The 21,377-nt window shown below is 48.5% G+C and overlaps 1 protein-coding gene across 5 annotated transcripts in view; it reads left to right on the top strand.

Moving 5' to 3' along the window:
• SHANK3 (SH3 and multiple ankyrin repeat domains 3) overlaps positions 1-21,377 on the top strand; it is a 445,396-nt gene that overhangs the window by 344,020 nt on the left and 79,999 nt on the right. For all 5 annotated transcript variants that reach the window (XR_009764300.1, XM_061637962.1, XM_061637959.1 and 2 more), the window contains one exon: positions 8,989-9,113. Coding sequence is in view for 4 of the 5 variants with exons in the window: in XM_061637962.1 (XP_061493946.1) it covers positions 8,989-9,113 (125 nt within the window). In the remaining variant the exon portion in view is untranslated. The remainder of the gene's footprint in view (positions 1-8,988; positions 9,114-21,377) is intronic.

Genomic DNA, 21,377 nt, shown 5'->3' with positions numbered 1-21,377 from the left:
CAAGCAGGGCCTGAGGGCAACAGCGCCTTCCCCTGTGACGTGATTCCTCCATGGTCTCCAGGCCACACCTCTTGGTACAGAAAGGATGCTGATGCTCCTCAGTATTTCTGCAGTTGCCTCCTCCTCACCAGTGCAACTTTTCCCCTCCAGGAACCTGAATGGGGAGCCAAGGAAAGGCTCTCAAGAAGAAAGTGGAGGAGTGGCCGGACCCTGGGAATGGGAAAGGAAGGGGAGCTGAGAAGAGGCATTTGAACTGGACAGAAAGGGGAGATGTAGGAAGAGACGGACCAGCAAAAGGCGGAGGTGGATGGACCCCTGCGATCCGCATGGGCTCACGCTGACCAGAGCAGAGGCAGGAGGGAGATGGCAGCTGGCGAGGGCAGCAAGGATGCAAAGAGGGGAGAAGGGTGGGAAGCCACCCAGGAGGGTCTCCAGGGGCCCGTAGCTCTAGGACAGGGAAGGCCAGGTTGGCACCAGGGACAGCATTATCAGGGGCCTGCCAAGGCCCACTCCCCAGTAGGGGACCCCGGGCGGTCCCCACAGCCCCTCTTCCCCTGGCTCCTGCTGCCTGGTCAGCTGCCCTCTGTGTCTGTGGAAGTAGCCCCCCCACCTGCCTTGCCCTTGTCCTTCTGGGCAGTGGGGAGGATCGGGCCCAGAGGAAGGTGCCAAGTGCAAGACGGTGGGGCAAAGTGGGCAAAGGGGAGGGCCCACTCAGGCTCTCCTGGCCCAAAGGTGTTTTTAGGGTTCTTGTAAATAAAAATACACATCCCTAAACAGCCACTACAGGAATATTCCCCTGCATGACATTAGAAGTAGTGGGGTAGAGAGAGGTGGAGCTCTGGTGGAAAATGCAGAAGCTGTCACATTGCACACGCAGTTTAAGGCACTCAAGAGGCCTGGCGGAAGGGGGGGGTCATGAACACAAAGCCAGAAGGGAGGGGGAGAGAGCGTAGGGGGCCAAAGACTCCCGCAGGTGGAAGAGCTGCCGGAGGAGAAGGAGCCAGCCTGGGCAGTGGAGGGAGACCCAAAAGAAGGCAGTGACTCAGAAGCCCCCAAAGGGGCGGGAGGATGGACACAGGAGGAGGTCTGGGCTGAAGACGGTTGCAATGGAGTGCTGGCAATGGAAGGGGAGAGTGAGGTGATGCGTCCAAAGCAGTGGAGGGCTGGCCTCTTAGGGCAAATGGGGTGCTCCCCCCCCGACCTCAGTCTGCCCTCCACCAGCCCTCACTTTCCTGCCTCCTTACCTGCACCTAGTCCTTGGGGTATCCCTGCCTGTCAGGCTCCTCCTCCCCCTTCTTCTCAGGGTTATCCATGTGGTTAGTCGCCTTTGCCTGCCATTGGCTGTGGCACTACCTACTGCGGGGCTCCCTGCCTCCCACCCTGCCACTCCCACTGGGCACCAGCCACCACTGGTGGGAAGGCGGCAGTGCACAGATCTCACGGCCAAGACACTTGGAAGCGAGTGGCAGGAAGCAGATGGTTCAATGGGGAGAGGATGGACGGGGTGTGTGGAGAGAAGAGTGCGTGGAAGTTCTTAGCAGAGCTTGTTGGGCTTGTCTCCTCCTTGGCTAAATTTGCACAGTTTTTGGCAGCTGGAGAGCAAGGGGTGGATACGGGGAGATGAAAGGAGGCGGTGCATGATTTGAACCAACTGTTGGCAGCCTGCCTCACGTGCCACGGTTCCGCAAGACCACAGAACCCGGCTTCCCATGCCTAGCTGTGTGCCAAGGTGGTTTTGGTACCTCTAGACTGTCCAGCTGCGATTGTTGTAACGGAAATGCAAACTACGTTCATGTAGGGCACTGGGAGAGCAGGAATCTGATCCAGAGTTTGGATTTTTCTGAGAGTGTCATTTTTCTTTTTTGGTTGTTGTTGGTCTTTAAAGCTGTTTAAAAAAAAAAAAATCCTTTTTGACTACAGGGCAGAACCATGAAGGGGTGGGGGCAGGAGATCACACCCCTGCCCCCCAGTGCCCTAGACCAGCCTTTCCCAACCTGGTGCCTTCCAGCTGTTTTGGACCACATCCCCCATCAGCCCAGCCAGCACTGTCATAAGCAGATGGGAGCTGTAGTCTAAAGCATCTGTGGGGCTCTTTTTGCTGCCTAGAGTGGCCTCCTGCACCTCCGGGCTCTGCCAGCCAGCCCAGCAATGCCTTCCTGGCCCATTGCCTTTCTTTTGCTCCTTCCCTGCCCATTACCCAGCCACCCTCTCCCTTGCCTGATGCAGAGCAGGGGGCCCGCTTCTCCAGTCTTCTGTCTGGTGCCAGGCCAGCAAAGAGTTGCCATTGCACACAGCCCTCCTCCTGCCAGCGTTCTTCTGGCTCGTAGCCTTGGAGAGACGTTGTGATTTGCAGTGAGGTGGCAGAAGGCAAGTCAGGGAGACCTTGGGCTTCTCGAAAGGAACTGCAGAAGGCCTTGCTCTGAGTCAGAGCAATTGATCCATGTAGCTCAGAATTGCCTACTCTGACTGGCAGTGGCTCTCTGGGGTTTCAAAGAGGCTGGAGTCTCACGTTTGCCTTTCTGAGGGCTGATTCTCACCTTTCAACACAGTCACTGTGTCTATAACGCATACATCGCTTCAGAGGCTGAACCTGCTGATGACTCACTGCTGTTTAGACAAAAAGTGCAGCCTTCTTGTTCATCACGATTCATCCGAAACTTCCGCAGCAGTTCGGAAATTAAAACAAGCAGCTCACAAAGCCATCAGCAAAACAATCAAATTTCACACAGAGCCACTGGACAGCGACGCTGCAGCACAATGCAAAAATAGCAGCAGTTGTTCAAGGTCTCAACCAGCAATTTCCAAAAGCTTCTGAAACTAAAACAAAACCTTTGCAAAAATGTTCCACAAGACTGCAAGGAGGAGACAGACCAAATAGGGGTCTCTCAGAAGAGAGTTCCTGAACATTGGGGCCTCTGCCAGAAAGACCCCTCTTTTCCTAGTGGAAGTCAACAGAGCCTCCACGCAGGATAGAGTTTAGAGCTGGACCTTATCAGAAGACCTCAAGTGTCAAACGGGGTTTTGGGTTGCTTGGTCTTGGCAGAAGCTAGATTTGCACAGCCCTGGTTGGGTGGCGGGTTGGACATTGAAACACCAGTGCAGTTCAGTGTACATAAGTGGTGCACATTGAGGCAAAAAGTACACCAATGGAGCCTGAACTGGCAGTGACTGACCAGGAAAGGAATCTGGAATCGTAGAGGAAAGTTTTCTTTGAAGATCAATCATTTTTGCTGCTGACTTGGCAACTGCCCTGGAATTTAATATTTAAATCAAGGATGGGGATCTGGGGGAGGGGGTCCAGAAGTAGTTGGAATCCAGTTCCCATCAGCTCCAGCCATTCTAGCCAATGATTAAGAATTATGGAGTTTTTGTGGGGGAGTTCCCAGTAGACAGAGCAGGTGACCCTGTTGAAGCCCTTGTCATGCTGTGGAACAGTGAGGTGCGTCGGGCTCTTCACACGGTTGCCCACATGTGCCCTCTCCAGCACGGTGGGGTCCAGTTTGCACCTTGGTACACCAGTGAGCTAAGGGCAATGAAAGAGGCTGGACAACGGCTAGAGCGCAAGTGGTGAAAGACGTGCTATGAGGCTGGTCGGGCATGAGTAAAACAGCATAACTGTGCCTACTGCGTGGTGGTGAGGGCAGTGAAGAAGGCCCACTTCTCTGCCACCATCACATCCTCAAATAGCTGTCTGGTGGAGCTTTTCCATATTATCAGGGGTCTGTTCACATCAACTCCAGGAAATGGAGTTTTAGACCCTTCGTAGGCCCACTGTGAATTGTTTGCAAGGCACTTGGAGGGTAAAGTTGCTCACCTCTATAGCAATCTTGATGCCCCCTCCACATCTACTGTAGTCCCCAGTGAGGTGTCCAGTGCAACGTCTGCTGCAATTTCTTGGGAACGGTTTCGGTTGATGCTGCCTGATGATGTAGCCAAGGTGCTTGCGATGATGCGTCCTGCAACGTGTCCTTTTAACCCTTGCCCTTCTTGGCTTATTAAATCTTGCCAAGGGGGTTTGACCGAGTGGATCCAGAGTGTGGTCAGCGCATCGTTGCAGGAGGGAGTAGTTCCAGCTGCCCTGAAAGAGACAATGATCTGACTGTTCCTGAAAAAGCCCACCCTGGATCCATTGGTTTGCAATGGAAGGTGATTGAGAGGGTTGTGGTACAGCAATTGCAAGTACTCTTGGATGAAACAGATAATCTTGACCTGTTCCAGTCTGGGTTCAGGCCTGGTTATGGGACTGAATCGGCCTTGGTTTTCCTGATGGATGACCTTTATCGGGAGAAGGACAAGGGGAGTGCAACCCTGTTATTCTTACTTGATCTCTCAGCGGCTTTTGATACCATTGACCATGGTATCCTTCTGGGCCGACTTGGTGAGATGGGTATTGGAGGCCCTGTTTTACAGTGGTTCCAATCCAACCTCCAAGGTCATTCTCAGAGAATAACATTGGGTGATTGTCTTTCAGCCCCATGGCAGTTGTGCTGTGGGGTGCTGCAGGGTACCAGCTTGTTCCCCATGCTGTTTAACATCTTTATGAAGCCCTTGGGAGCAGTCATCAGGAGATTTCGGGTGAGGGGTCAGCAGTACGCTGACAATATCCATCTCTTTTTCTCCATAACATCTGAATTGGGAGCGGCCATGCAAGCCCTAGACCGCTGCCTGAACTCGGTGGTGGGCTGGATGAGGGCCAATAAACTGAGTCTGAATCCTAGCAAGACAGAGACGCTGTGGGTTGGTGGTTCCCGAGTTCAGATAATTGGTCAGTTGCCTGCTTTTGATAGAGTTGTGCTCCCTCTGAAAGAGCAGATCCATAGTCTGGGGGTGCTCCTGGATCCATCTTTGTCACTAGAGGCCCAGGTGACCTCCGTGGGTAGGAGTGCCTTTCACCAGCTTCAGCTGGTAAGTCAGCTGCAGCCATTTCTAAACCGGGATAGCCTGACCATTGTTGCCCATACACTGGTAACCTCCAAGTCTATGTGGAGCTGCCATTCAGGTTGGTCCAGAAGCTGCAGCTGGTGCAAAATGCGGCGGCGAGACTGCTCACAAGTATCGCCAACATGTCACCCTGCTGCTGAAAGATCTGCACTGGCTGCCCATTAGCTACTGGGCCAAGATCAAGGTTCTAGTTTTGGTGTACAAAGCCCTATGCAGCTTGGGACCAGGATACCTGAAAGACCGTCTTATCCCTTATATACCCAGTCGATCACTGCGCTCTGCAGGTGAGGGCCTCCTGCAGATACCATCTTATCAGGAGGTCTGTTCGGCACAACATAGAAAATGGACCTTTAGTTTGGTGGCACCTACCCTGTGGAATTCCCTCCCCTTAAATATTGGAGAGGCACCCATCTCTATTATCTTTTCGGCGCCTATTGAAGACCTTCTTCTTTCAGCAAGCCTTTTAAGTTGAGACTTTATCCCAGTCTGCATGTGTGTTGGAATTGCTTTTTAATATGTTTTTAAATCTTCTTTTTTAAAAAATATATGTTTTTAAACCTTTTTTTAAAGTTGTTTTTAAAACTTTTCAAAGCTTTTCAGCTGTTTTCAAAGATGTTTTGTCTTAATGTATTTTAAAGTCTGTTTTTATGGTGTTTTAAAATGTTTTTAGTGCTTTTGTTTGCTGCCCTGGGCTCCTACTGGGAGGAAGGGCGGGATATAAATCAAAATGACAGACAGACAGGTAGACAGGGAGAGAGAGAGAGAGAGAGAGAGAGAGAGTCTGTCCAGCAACATCTGCAAGGTCTCATGTTCCCCATTCCCTGGTTGAAATCCATAAACAATGTAAGAATAAAAATCATCTGGATCCAGTGATACTCATTTTTTAATTTGTGAATTAACTCTTGAATCTTCATCTTTAACCTCTGTTGGACATGGTCCTTCAGATGCCCTCCTTGAATAAATGGTTCAGGCGAAGTCCTGGGACCTTTTGCAATGATACCCGTCACAAATAATTAGCTGAGCTTTTCTGCTGATTTTCCCGCCTTACTTAAATGCTCCTTCTACATCTTCCCATCTAAAGACCCCCATTGTCTCTGTCTGGTTTCCTGCTTCTGATGTACTTCTTACTGGCTTTCGTATCCTTCAGTGCTCACTGTCAGCTCACAGCAAGTGTTTGCACTCTTTTCTTGTTCTCACCTGGGCATGACGTTCCCTGTCCAAAGCAAGCCTTTGCTGGCTCCCTTGACTGTTCTTCACTCGCACAGCCGTCCTCCTTGGAGACCGCTTTCTGGTCTGTGATGTACCTTTTAGCAAAGCCTCTTTGTATATGTTAGTTGATGCCTTCAAAGGATTCCAGACATTTTTGGAGGGGAGACTTTCTTTTGCTGAAGTCACGCTGATTCGTCTGTTGAAGAATTCTAGCCTTTAAAAATATTTTTGACCAGTTTTTCTGGAACAGAAGATAGGGCTCCCGGATGGCCTGTTTATTCCGCTTGACTTCTCCACACAAAGCTTGTGCAGAGGTTAGACTGTGTCTGGTCTTTATGGAGCATTTGTCTGATTTATTTGCAGGGAGGTTATATGGCAATGAGCTTTAGGAACATAGGCAGCTGCCTTCCACTGAGTCAGCCCATTGGCCTATCTAGTTCAGTGCTGTCTACACTGACTGGCAGTGGCTCTCCAGGATTTCAGGCAGGAGTCCCTCCCGGTCCTACCTGGAGATGCCAACAGGGGTTGAACCTGGGACCGTCTGCATGCCAGGCAGCTGTTCTCCCACTGACCTTTCCCTAAATCACCATTCATCCTGATTTGCTTGTGGCGTGTTTCCATGTCTTCCTATTAATCTGTTCATCCACCACTTGTCAGTGTATTTCCCCCTCGCTTTTCTAGTCGCAAAAAGTCTGTTTGTTTTTAAGGTGCATTTATTGGGCTAGGGCAACAGAGCACTTTCGTTGCAGAAACCTTAAATTCCAGAATGTGTTTGAATCCCTCCCCCCAAAACACTGAGAGTTTGGAGGTGACCTTAGGCAGACAGTCAGTAGTTTCCTTCAATTTTCTCTGGTTCCTTTTAAAAAAAGTTGTTACATGGCTACCTTCCAGTCCTATAATAATAGACAGGCAGATTGTAGCAATTATCATAGAATCATAGAATAGTAGAGGTGGAAGCGGCCTGTAAGGCCATCCAGTCCAACCCCCTGCTCAATGCAGGAATCCAGATCAAAGCATTCCCGAAAGATGGCTGTCCAGCTGCCTCTTGAAGGCCTCCAGTGCCGGAGAGCCCACTACCTCACTAGGTAATTGGTTCCATTGTCATATGGCTCTAACAGTTAGGAAGTTTTTCCTGATGTCCAGTCGAAATCTGGCTTCCTGCAATTTGAGCCCATTATTCCATGTCTTGCACAATTAATTTGCATGTTTTAATTAAAGTATCAACAATTTCACCTTTGGGTTCTTTAAGACTTTGGGATGAAAGTCACCAGGCAGATGTCTAAATGGGTTCAAGTGGAATGGATCCCACAGCCATTGCTCAGTGGCCAGTCTCCTGAACATCTCAGTTGGCCAGCAGGCTTTGACTGCCTCAGAGCCCTGCAAACGAACTAGCTCCACTTGATTGCCAGTGGATGGTACCTGCAAATGTTGCATACCTTCTGGGAGGGGAAAACCTTTTGGTCTAGATTTACCCCTACATTACTTCCAAATTACTCCCTCCACTGTCAGAGGCAGTAGACTTCTGAGTACCAGTTGCAGGGAATAAGGTGGCGAGACATCTCAGTGCATTCAGGTCCTGCTTGCTTTTGGCCTTCCCATGAGGGCATCTGGTTGCCTGCTGTGAGAACAGGATATGCTGGACTAGATGGCCCCCCGTAGGCCTGATCCAACAGGGGTGTTCTTAAGTCCAGTTCTGGCCTGCTGTAGAAACAAGATAGGTAGACCCTTGGGATGTGATCTGAGACTGCCAGGTCCCTTCCATTGTTGCACAGAATGAAAATGGAAATGGACTGCCTTCAAGTTGATTCTGACTTATGGGCAACCCAATGAAGAGGATTTTCATGGTAAGTGGTATTCAGAGGGGGTTTCCCATTGCCTCCCTTTGAGGCTGAGAGGCAGTGACTGGCCCAAGGTCAGCCAGTCAACTGCATGGCTGTGTGGGCATTCGAACCCTGGTCTCCCAGGGCGTAGTCCAGCACCTTAACCACTACAGTGGCTCTATTGGGACACAATTGCTATTATTGTTGTTGTTGTTGTTGTTGTTGTTGTTGTTATTATTATTATTAATGCTATTTCACTTTATTACCTGCCCTTCACCCCGAGGTCCCAAGGTGGGTTACAACAATTTAAAATACATCATTAAAAAAAATTACAGACAACTTAAAGTCACAAATGTCCCAAAAAATAGAATGGGTCCTTAAAAGTTATGTGTCAAAGGCCAGGGTGAAGAGGTGCTTCTTCACCATTCGCCAAAAACTGTACAGAAAAGTTGCCAGACACACCTCGGTGGGGAGGGAGTTCCACAGCTCAGGGGCCACCACAGAGAATGCCCTCTCCCAGGCCGCCACCCCTCTGAACTTCTGAGGGTGGTGGAACTACCAAGAGCACCCCTTCATGCAACATTGCCTGGGGTCATGCTGTGAAGCTGCTTAGGGGGACAACTGTCATAGGACAGCACTACAGAAGCTGATCAGATTTATGTTCTGGTGAGGCCCAAAGAGAAAGAGATCCAAATTTTTATGGTGTGTATGGTGGGGGGGGGGTGCATTGGTACTGATGAGAATTGCCTACTTGAGTTGCCACACTCCCAACTCTGCAACTTTAAGTCTGAAACATTGAAGAAATAAATGTAAAATAGGTTCTCTTTTAAGGGGGTCTTGGCAATGGTTATGAAGGTTCCGTGAGGGAAGTAGCTGAGGAAAAAGTGGTCTTGAAATATTTTGTGGTCTGCAAGAAATGCTCATTGGCATCTGCATGAGTCTGGCCTCTCTCAGGCACACATTCCCCCGTGCAAAATGCCTGCTTCCTCATTCTGACCAGGGACCCTCTTTGTTCCAGCGGAGACTCCAATTGAGGAGTTCACCCCGACGCCAGCTTTCCCGGCTCTCCAGTACCTGGAATCCGTGGACGTGGAGGGTGTGGCCTGGCGAGCAGGACTGCGCACGGGAGACTTCCTGATTGAGGTAAGTCCCACAAGCATGTGGCAAGGAAAGAGGGAGGTTCCCTCCTGCCAACCTGGGGAACTAAGGTCTTCTCTGCACTGGTAGTATGCCATCAGAAATGTCAGCGGAGGGTGGCTTCATTTCATCTTGCATGGAGAGCACTTTTTGCATCAGATGCTCTCTTTCATATCACTCTCACTTGATCTCTACAGGCCACATTCCCTCAATGTCTTTTGCAGAAGTACCTGTTGTGAAAGAAGTGGCCTGGTTTGCATGGAACAATAAGCCAAACTGTGGCTCACTGTACATGAGCAAGTGCGCTAGTGGTACTTGGGAACAAAGTTGTGGCCCCTGTGCTCTTCCTGTGGTCTTGATGCTGCTGAACTACTAGGAACTAAGCCAATAGCGCTACGTGCAAACCTAAGGTTGAGAATTGTTGTGAACCAAGCAAACCATGAGCTGTAACCAAAGTTTGGTTTTCCACTCATGGTTGGTTTGGGGGAGACAAACCATAAGCCCAGATTTGCTTGTAATGCTAAGCCAAACCATGGCTTCCCTCCTCAGTGCGGCAGCAGCAGCAGCAGCAGATCCAAAGGAAGAGTGAAGCAACCATGATTTTCTCTCCAGGCACCAGAGGGCTTGCTTGTTCAAAGTAAGCCATAGTTTATCTTAACGTGGCATGCAATCGGGTCACTGTGCTGTTCTGTTATCCATTCTCAAGGACAAGTTCCAGGCTTCCTGGAGGGTCACATTTATTCAGTCATGGTGCCACAATTGAAAAACCCCAAGAGGTCCTCATTTTGCAATTTAAGGAGTCAGGTGAAAAAAGATTCAGTTTACAAAGACATTGGCAATATTCAATGCTAGTCGTAATCAGAACAGATCCATTGAAGATAACAGACATGGCTCATTTAGGTCCATTAATTTCACTGTGTCTGCTCTGAGTGGGACTTCATTGAATACAACCCAAAGCCTTCCATAGGCCCAGTCATGCTAGTCTGTTGGAAGTGGAGTCTAGTCTGTGAAAGCTTATGCCACAATAAATCTGCTAGCGCTTAGGGTACCCCTCTAGGATACACACCTTAGCGTGGTGAGGGGGGTTGAGAGTGTTGAAGAAGCTGACAGCAATGCGATCAGGAGTCTAGACCAAGAAGCTAGCCTCTTAGCAGGGTCACCCAAGGTTGAATGGTCAAAGCTGAGACACCAGACTAAGATCCATTCATAACAGCATCCAGACTCCAAGGAAGGCAATGGTAAACCACCTCTGAATACCTCTTACCATGAAAACCCTATGAACAGACTTTCCAAAATACAACACGAGATAGTGCTGGAAGATGAGACCCCCAGGTCAGAAGCTACTGGGGAAGAACAAAGGACAAGTATGAGTAGCACTGTGACTAATGACACAGCTGGGTCAAAGCCGAAAGGAAGCCCAGAGGCTGATGCGCACAGATGCGAAAGGAGAGTCCGGAGTTGTACGACGCACGCAATAGGAACATGGAATGTGAGAAGCATGACATGAACATCAACAACTGGGAAGTCTTGGCCCATGAACGTTCCAAATGGAGATCGGCTATTATCAAAGGTGCTGTGGACTTTGAAGAAGCACGAGTACAGGGCTAAAGGGACAAACAAGCTAAGTGGAAGGCACGTCAAACAAATCCTCATTGCGACCATCTTCCATCTGGAAACCTATGCCCTCACTGTGGGAGGCTGTGTGGATCCAGAATTGGCCTCCACAGTCACTTACGGACCCACTGTTAAAGACCTTATCTTGGAAGACAATCTTACTTGGCCACGAGTGATCGCCAATGAATGAATTGGCATAAGTGAATTAAAATGAACGGGAATGGAACATTTTCAGTCAGGCAACTACAGAATATTTTATCAGGAAATGAGAAATTAAGAAGAAACAGGGTTGCTTTAATAGTGAGAAGTGATGTAGCAAAAGCAATTAAGAGCGACAACGCAAGGTCTGAGTGAGCGATATCAATGAGATTAAATGGGAAACCTATGAACATAACCATCATCCAAGTCTATGCTCCAATGGCAAATGCAGAAGAAGAGGAATTGGAGAGATTTTACGCAGAGGTACAGGAAGAAATTGATCACACACCAACACAAGATGTGCTGATAATCATGGGGGACTGGAATGCAAAAGTAGGGAAGTGAGAAGAACCAGGAATTGTGGGGAAATGGGGCTTAGGAGACAGAAATGAAGCAGGAGAAAGACTTATTAAATTCTGTGAAGCCAATTATTTGTTTCTTGCAAACACATTTTTTGAGCAACCAAAAAGACGACTGTACACATGGCCATCACCAAATGGTCGACATAGGAATCAAATTGATTATATAATTGGTAGCAGAAGATGGAGAAGTTCCAAACAAGACCAGGAGCAGACTGCAGTACAGATCATGAACTGGTAATATCGAAAATCAGAGTAAAGCTAAAGAAGAACAACAAAGCAATCATCATGCCAAAATACAATTAAAATAACATCCCAGAAGAATATAAAGATCAAATAAGGGACAGATCTGAGGCTTTAAATTTAGTTGACAGAGAACCAGAAGAACTATGGAGTGAAGTCAGAGACATTATCATGGTAGAATGCAAAAAGACAATCCCTCTAGTTAAAAAGAAAGACCTCAATGGATGACTGAAGAAACTCTTAAAATGTGCTGCTCCTTTCTTTCTTTCTTTTTTTATTTATATTTTTTATTTTTTTTATTTTTTTATTTTTTATTTTTTAATTTTTTTATTTTTTTTTATTTTTTTTATTTTTGGTGTGTTGATGCAATTTGAGATGAATGGGTGCCTGATTATATGAATGTATGTCTGAGTGAGTGTGTATGTTTATATGCTGTATATATGGCTGTATATATAGCTGTTTTTATACGTTTAATTGTTGTATATTTTAGTTGTATTATGTGCTTCGGAGAGAGTTTTATCCATCAGGCGGGGAGACTTGAGGGGGCCCCAATTGCCGTAGTGACGGGCAAAGGAAGGTATGGCGCTGTGAGAAGGACGTGCCAGGTAAGGGGAACGCGGTCCAGACATGTTGTGGCTGTGCCTTGTTCCGGTCCTTCCCACACCCGCAAGGTCGTTGGTAGTCCTATCAGCCAACTCTCAGATCTCCAGTTGCTGTTATTAAATGCCAGATCGGTATATAATAAAACCTCCCTCGTCCACGATTTGATTGTGGATGAGGCAGCCGATCTGGCATGTATAACCGAGACCTGGGTGGGTGAGCAGGGAGGAGTTGGTCTCTCTCAGCTCTGCCCACTGGGGTACTTGGTTCAGCATCATGGTAGATCTGAGGGTCGGGGAGGTGGGGTTGCTGTCGTCTATAAGAGTTCCATCTCACTCACCAAGCACCATGTTCATTCAGTTACTGGCCTGGAGTGTTTGCACCTTGTGTTGGGCCAGAGGGACAGGCTGGGAATCCTTTTGGTGTACCGCCCACCTTGCTGCCCAATGGCTTCCCTAACTGAGCTGGCGGAAGTGGTCTCGGATATATTGTTGAGGTCCCCCAGACTAATAGTACTGGGGGATTTCAACATTCATGCCGAGACCACTTTGTCTGGCGCGGCTCAGGACTTCATGGCTTCCATGACAGCCATGGGGCTGTCTCAATATGTTAGTGGTCCAACACATGTATCGGGGCACACTCTAGACCTTGTTTTTGCTACTGAGCATGGGGAAAGTGATCTGGATGTGGGGAGTTTTACAACACTCCCTTTGTCATGGACAGACCACTGCTTGCTGAAGTTTAGACTTTCAGTAACCTCTTCCCTCTGCAAGGGTGGGGGACTTATTAAAATGGTCCGCCCCCGGAGACTAATGGATCCTGAAGGTTTTCAAAGGGCTCTGGGGGATTTTCCGGCTGATAGGACTGGCGCTCCTGCTGAAGCCCTGGTCGCTCTTTGGAATACGGAGATGACCCGGGCTGTAAACACGATCGCTCCTGCACGCCCTCTCCTGTGTAGAGCTCATACAGCTCCATGGTATACTCCGGAGCTGAGAGCGATGAAGCAAGATAGGAGGAGGCTTGAGCGGAAATGGAGACGAACTCCCGACGGATACAATTATGCGCTGGTTAGTGCTTCGACTAAGCTCTATGTAGGAGCAGTGAAGGCAGCTAAAAAACATCATTTTGCTGCCACTATTAAATCATCTCTTTGCCGCCCAGCGGAGCTCTTTCGAGTTGTCCGGGGGCTTCTCCATTCAAACCCTCCGGACACGGTGGAATCATTGGAGGCCCGCTGTAATCAGTTTGCCGATCACTTCCAGAATAAGATCTCATGTATCCGCCAGGACCTAGACTCTCAAGTTATAGCAGTAGATCCTAGTGAGATGTCCGGAGCACAGTCTTGTCCTGTTTTGTTGGATGAGCTTCAGTTGGTTCAACTCGAGGACGTGGACAAGGTGCTTGGACAGGTACGTGCAACCACTTCGGTACTGGATCCTTGCCCCTCCTGGCTGATAAAAACTAGTAGGAATGGAACAGGTAGCTGGGCCAAGGAAGTGATAAATGCCTCTTTACGAGAGGGAGTGGTCCCGGGCTGTCTGAAAGAGGCAGTGGTGAGACCACTCCTGAAAAAGCCTTCCTTGGACCCAGACAATTTTAACAGCTACAGGCCAGTGGCGAATGTTCCATTCCTGGGCAAGGTCTTGGAACGGGTGGTTGCTGGCCAGCTCCAGGCGCTATTGGATGAAACTGATTATCTAGATCCATTTCAATCGGGTTTTAGGCCCGGTTTTGGCACTGAGACAGCCTTGGTCGCCCTGTACGATGACCTATGTCGGGAAAAAGACAGAGGGAGTGTAACTCTGTTGATTCTCCTTGATCTCTCAGCGGCTTTTGATACCATCGACCATGGTATCCTTCTGGAGAGGCTCGCGGAGTTGGGAGTTGGAGGTACTGCTTGGCAGTGGTTCCGCTCCTACTTGGCGGGTCGTCTCCAGAAGGTAGTGCTTGGGGAACATTGCTCGACACCGCGGGCTCTCCAATATGGGGTCCCGCAGGGGTCAGTTTTGTCCCCCCTGCTTTTTAATATCTACATGAAGCCGTTGGGAGAGGTCATCAGGAGTTTTGGAGTGCGTTGTCATCAGTATGCTGATGACACGCAGCTCTACTTCTCCTTTTCATCTTCTTCAGGTGAGGCTGTCGATTTGCTGAACCGTTGCCTGGCCTCGACAATGGACTGGATGAGAGTTAACAAACTGAAGCTCAATCCAGACAAGACTGAGATGCTGTTGGTGGACGGGTTCTCTGATCGGATGGTGGATATATACCCTGTCCTGGACGGGGTTACACTCCCCCTAAAGGACCGGGTTCGTAGTCTGGGAGTCTTTTTAGACTCTTCCCTCTCACTTGAGGCTCAAGTAGCCTCGGTGGTTAGGAATGCGTTTTACCAACTTCGGTTGGTAGCCCAGCTACGTCCCTATTTGAGTAAAGAGGACCTTACATCAGTGGTAGATGCTCTGGTAACCTCACGTTTGGACTACTGTAATGCGCTTTACGTAGGGCTACCTTTGAAGACAGTTCGGAAGCTACAACTAGTGCAAAATGCGGTGGCCAGATTGCTGACAAGGACCAAGCGGTCCGAGCATATAACACCTGTTCTGGCCAGCTTGCACTGGTTGCCAATATGTTTCCGGGCTAGATTCAAAGTGTTGGTATTAACCTATAAAGCCTTATACGGTGCGGGACCACGATACCTTGCGGAACGCCTCTTCCGATATGAACCGGCCCGTGCACTACGTTCTGCTACGAAGGCCCTCCTCCGGGTTCCAACTCACAGGGAGGCCCGGAGGGTGATGACAAGATCTAGGGCCTTCTCAGTGGTGGCCCCCGAACTATGGAACAGTCTCCCCGAGGAAGTACGCCTGGCGCCGACTCTGCTCTCCTTCCGGCGCCAGGTCAAAACCTTCCTATTCTCTGAAGCATTTTAAGTTACACTGATTTAATTTTAAAAATGTTTATTGTGTTGGATTGTTGCTTGTATTTTAGTATTGTTTTGTTATTTATTGTATTTTTATGCTGTTTTATGTTCACCGCCCAGAGAGCTATTGCTAGTCGGGCGGTATATAAATTTAATAAATAAATAAATAAAAAATAAAGAAAGAAAGAAAGAAGGAAAGCAGATGGCATACTAAAGGAGCTGCAGACTGAATCTGTCCAAATTTGACAAAAAAATTTCAACAAATATGGAAAATAAAACAGTAGCCCACAGACTGGAAGCGTTCAATATATATCCCAATTCCAAAGAAAGGCAATCCCAGGGAATGTAGTAATTATCATATTGCCTTAATATCCCATGCAAGTAAAGTAATGCTCAAGATTCTACATCAAAGGCTCTTACCATATATGGAGCAAGAAATGCCAGATGTCCAAGCTGGATTTAAAAAGGGAAGAGGTACAGAGTTCTTATCGTAAACATACATTGGAAAATGGAACAGACCAAGGAATTTCAGAAGAAAATCAACCTGTGCTTTATAGATTACAGCAAAACCTTTGATTGTGTAGATCATGAAAAACTATGGAATGCCTTAAAAGAAATGGGAGTGCCACAGCATCTGATTGTCCTGATGCACAACCAATACTCTGTACAAGAGGCTACTGTAAGGACAGAATATGGAGAAACCGACTGGTTCCGAATCGGAAAGTGTGTGAGACAGGGGTGTATTTTATCACCCTATTTGTTTAATCTATATGCAGAACTTATCCTATGGAAAGCGGGATTGGACCAAGATGAACGAGGTGTGAAAATTGGAGGGAGAAATATCAATAATTTAAGATATGCAGACGATACCAGACTACTAGCAGAAACCAGTAATGATTTGAAACGAATGCTGATGAAAGTTAAAGAGAAAAGCACAAAAGCAGGACTAAAGACTAAAGTAATGACAACAGAAGATGTATGTAACTTTACAGTTGGCAATGAGGACACTGAACTGTCAAGGATTATCAATACCTTGGCACAGTCATTAACCAAAATGGAGACAATAGTCAAGAAATCAGAAGAAGGCTAGGACTGAGGAGGGCAGCTCTGAGAGAACTAGAAAAGGTCCTCAAACGCAAAGAAGTCTCACTGAACACCAAAGTCAGGATCATTCAGACCATGGTATTCCCGATCTCTATGTATGGATGTGAAAGTTGGACAGTGAAAAAAGCAGATAAGAGAAAAATAAACTCATTTGAAATGTGGTAGTGGAGAAGAGCTTTGTGGATACCATGGACCGTGAAAAAGACAAATAATTGGGTGTTAGAACAAATTAAAGCAGAACTGTCACAAGAAGCTAAAATGATGAAACTGAGGTTATCATACTTTGGACACATAATGAGAAGACATGATTCACTAGAAAAGACCACAATGGTGGGGAAAACAGCAGGGAGTATAAAAAGAGGAAGGCCAAACAAGAGATGGATTGATTCCATAAAGGAAGCCAGAGACCTGAACTTACAAGCTCTGAACAGGGTGGCTCAGTACAGATACTATTGGAGGGCGCTGATTCATAGGGTCGCCATAAGTCGTAGTCGACTTGAAGGCTCATAACAACAAGGGCACTTCAGAACTTCTTGCTGTATTTAGAAAGGCTTACAGTGCTGAGGCCTTTGCTGCTGTGTTTATTGCAAGGATTTAAATGTTTTTATTATCATTACATTGGCTGTTTTAGTATTTTAATGCACATCATGTATATATATTTATCATCGTCATCATTGCAGTAGCAGTAGTATTGTCCAATGTGGCCATTATAGCTCTTAGAAGCCCCCTTTCCCAATTGTGGGAAGAGCTGAGGGTCTTTCCCGGCAACTAGAAAGGCAGGCCTTCCCCTCTGCTCTCTACCCGCTCCGGGCTTTATCCTGGGGCCAGCCGCACAGTATCCTGTTGCTTTGGGAATTGTGGGAGGGGGTTTGTTGTGCCCTTTGCCAAAGAAATCAGAGCTATTCTAGGGTGCTTCAGTGTGCTGTTCAAAGGGACATTTCAGCCTCTCAGGTAGGAAAATATGTTCATATGCAACAAAGCAAAAGTTTTTTAAAAGATCCCCCCAAAGGAGCAGGCCTGCTGGAAGGAGTTTGTCCATTCTGCTTCTTTATAATATGTCTATCCGGCTTTTCCGCTTGACTAAAGGTCTCCCAAGGCAGCTGGCAATAAGAGAAAATTAACTCTCAGTGGAGACACGTTCTGCGTTTGTTTTTGTTCCAAAGGAGTTGGCAGTGGTGAAGGCTAGCAGCGTTCATGGTGTTTGTCACTAACGACTGCACCAGCAGAATCCCACAACTGTGACCCTGTGTCATGGTGTCGGTCACTACAGCAATGGAGTGCCTGGCTGGAGGAAGGACCCTGTTTCCCAGTCAGTGTGCTGCACAAATGCAAATTCCCCACAATGGCAGCAATTCCTTCAGGGACAACATTCCTGGATCTTGTGAAGCAGGAAACCGCAGTGTTTCCTGAATGATGACATGGCTTGACTCCATCCCTGTTCCCCTCAAGGGGAGGTCTGTGGCTCATTGCTTGGCCTGCAGAAGGGCCCGGCTTCACTGCCAGGCAGGACTGAGACCCTGCAGGGCTTCTGCCCATCACATAGATGACACGGCAGTAGAAGGGCTTGTAGTTTTGCTCTGTAAGGCAGCTTTATAGGTTCCTAGTGCAAAGGTGATGGGCTTTCTCCCCAGTTAGTTACCAGTTTGTGGGAGAGAGGCGCATTTTTCCTCATCTCCAAATAAATGCAGTCAGTCAGCAGACATCTGGAACACGGGACTAAACGTCCACACAGGCTCGAACCTAGGGAAGTCTCTCTCTTCTCTTCTGTCCTGCTTGCACCCACCCAGCTCTGTCCTGCTGTCCTGGTGCCGTAAAGGGGACGAGGGGACTATTGGCCATGTGTGAGTTACGCTGAGCCCAGAGGGTAGTTGGTGAAATGAGATCTTCTGCAAAGCAAACATCTCCTGTGGACGCTGTGGGTGCTCTTGCCTGATGTTTTCTTGTTATACATCTGTCCTGTGACATCCTCACAACTGGCCAGTTTTGTCCCTGTGAACAGCTCCTGGAAGACAATCGTGCAGGTTAAGAAAGGCAGCCTCCTCGGAGGCCACTGAATGGATAGGAAGGACTGGATTGTCAGAAGGGAATGTTTTATTTCAGGGCAGAGGGCAAAATTCTGAATTGTTTTCATGCGGTTCCCTTCTTTAATGTGGGGGTCATCTTCGCTTCTGGGTATCTTGCTTCTGGGTAAGTTGAGAGAGCTGTTAGCACAGCACTACAGTGGGTCTTCCTCACCACCAAAATCACAGGGACTTGGATAAACAGAATTCCAGTAATTCTGCATTTGTTCAAGTAAAAGCCTTAACGGAGCAATGGCATTAAAGTTCAGGCCACTTTAAAGAATCTTGCCATTTGTCTCTAACATGTGATGTGGCTTCTAATGCAGCAGATGGTCCTTTGAATGATAGTCCAGGGGGAAAAAGGCTGGTTCACTGGAATGATCTGGTGTGCCTGTTCGAACATGACTGGCCATATCCCATATTTAGGGGAATGAGACTGTGAATGAGCTGCGGGTAGGTGTGCATGCTTCCTAGTGTGGGGAAATAAGTCATGGCTTCCCGTCGTGGTTTGTTTGGAGAGAAACAAACCATGGCCAGTGGTTTGCATGCAGTGTTAAGCCAGCTGTCCCATGGGTTCTTGCTGCACTCTGGGAAATGGAAATGGAAATGGACTGCCTTCAAGTCTCAGAGGGGGTTTACCATTGCCTCCCTCTGAGGCTAGTCCTCCCCAGCTGGCTAGAGCCTGCCCAGCTTGCCACTACTGCACAAGCCAGCCCCTTCCTTGTCCGCAGCTGCCAGCTGGGGGGCAACTGGGCTCCTTGGGACTATGCCGCTTGCCCATGTAACTCCTGAGCCACTCACTGTGGGGGTGACCTTTAGCTGGCCCTTGACACCCAGGAGACATGAGCGGGGATTTGAACTCACAGTGTCTGGACTCCCAGCCAAGCTGTCCTCCCCACTGTGCTATACCAGTTGTTGCACTCTGGGAAGGATGAAGCAAAGAGGGAACCATCTGTGCTGCCTGCATCAGGAAGCAGCTCAGGCACAGGCTGATGTCCCCAGCCACAGTTTGTGGCTGGCATTATATGTAAATGAAGCTACTATCGTATCCTGGTGAATAAGCCATTACAGTGGCCGAAATGAAGCACTGATCAACCACCGAGCACCATCAGCAAAATGTAGTTACCTTGTATAATAATAATAGTGAACTTGTTCTGCACATGTGGATCATTGTGTCGCCGAAATAGCACCAGAGGGAGGAATCAGCAGGGCTCGGATGAACCCAGAGGTTTGCAGAAGTATAAAAATCTTCAGGGGAGTGGACACAGAATGGGAATGCTGACCATTGGAGGTGGGGTGCATGGAATGGAGTATCCTAGGAAAGGGCATTGCCAGCTGGCTGGAGCCTTGAGTAGGAGCAACATCTTGACACCGCCGCCCCCCCGCCGTTTCCTGTGACGAGCTTCCCTGTGAGGCAAGGTTGCAGCCTTTGGGGCTCCAGTTTAGAGAAAAGGCAACATGATAGACGTGTATATACTGTCAAACTATGCATGGCCTGGAGGAAGTGGACAGAGAAGTTTTTCTCACGCTCTCATGGAATGCTAGAACTCTTGGGCGTCCAAGGAAGCTAAACGTTGGAAGCTTCAAGACAGACAAAAGAAAGGACGCCTTCATGCAGCACAGAGTTACACTGTGGAATTTGCTCCCAGAGGAGGCAGTGATGGCCACCAACTTGGATGGCTTTAAAAGAGGATTAGACAAATACATGGAGGAGACGAAGGCTCTCAGTGGCTACTAGCCAGGGTGGCTATGCTCTGTCTCTCAGAGGCAGCATGCTGCTGAATGCCAGTTGCTGGGAAAGGCAAGTGACAGGAGCCCTGCTGCTGTGCTCAGGTCCTGCTTGTGGGCTTCCCAGAAGAGGCATCTGGTTGGCCACTGTGAGGACTGGAAGCTGGTCTAGATGGGCCCCCTTTGGCCTCACCCAGCAGCCAGGCTCTTCTCGCGTTCCATCTGTGTGCCACTCTTGTTCCAAGGGGTCTGCGGGATCCTTCCCTTCCCCACTTCACCCCTGCAATGTTCCTGTGGGAAAGGTTGTAGGGCCAAGACAGACAGCCTGGCAGGGATCTGAAGCTGGGTCTCCTCTGTCTAACTCCCAGCCTAAATGTAAATGTACTGCCTTCAAGTCGATTCCGACTTATGGCGACCCTACGAATAGGGTTTTCATGAGGCTGAGAGGCAGTGACTGGCCCAAGGTCACCCAGTGAGCTTCATGGCTGTGGGGGGATTCGAACCCTGGTCTCCCAGGTCGTAGTCTAGCACCTTAACCACTACACCACACTGTCTCTCTGACTCCCAGCCTAGGAGACACTTTTGAAAGAAACCTGCAGATCTAACTTGAATTCTGTAGTTTGTTTCCTGAAATTTCGGGCCAAACTAGTTGTGACATTAAATGTCTCATTGGAAACCGCATCAGGATTGATGAAGTGGTAGTTCCTTGGTGGTGGGTTTGCAGTGCTCTGTCGACACGCCATTCCTCTTTATGAGCTGCCATGCAATGCGTCCTCCATGTTACTGCATGACTGCCATCTGGAGGGGCGCTCTTGCGCTACAGAACAGCAAAAGCAGGACAAAGAAGTAAAAGGGGACAGCTGTGGCACGAAAAGTTGCAGGATTTCAGCAGGAAGCTGCAAGACATGCACTGACTGGAAACAAAGCAGCATCGGCCCTGCAACTTTTGCAGGCGCAAACAGTACTGGAAGCGGCATTGCATGTAACCGCCCCGATGACCCTCATGAGCACAAATCATAGTGAATGCACAATGAACAGGAAGCCTGGAGGAGCCCTAAGTCACGAAGAGGCAGATGGAGAAGCTGGCTTCCAGGCTGAGGCAGGTGGAGCCGGGGGACTGGGTGGCACAGAGAATTGTAGAGCTGGGCAGATACCTGCAGCAAAACTGGCAGGGCCGTTTAGCTCCGAGCATGATAAATCATTGGAACTACCTGCCAAGGTGTGTGTGGATCCTCCTCCATTGCTCTCCATCTGCAAGTCAAGACAGATCCACTCCTGAAGAAGACGCACACTCTCAGAGAAGGGAGGGTTCCCTGACCTCCACAGCTACACGTCAGGCACTGGGGCAAGATGGGAGGGGGGAGGACGCCTCCTCTTAAAAGTCAAGCATCTACTGAGGGCTACAGAAACTCAGAGCAAAACAGAAGTACTAGTTCCCCTCTATTCA

Source organism: Rhineura floridana, chromosome 8 (assembly GCF_030035675.1).
Source record: "Rhineura floridana isolate rRhiFlo1 chromosome 8, rRhiFlo1.hap2, whole genome shotgun sequence".
Taxonomy (NCBI): domain Eukaryota; kingdom Metazoa; phylum Chordata; class Lepidosauria; order Squamata; family Rhineuridae; genus Rhineura; species Rhineura floridana.
This window is presented reverse-complemented; position numbering and strand designations above follow the sequence as displayed.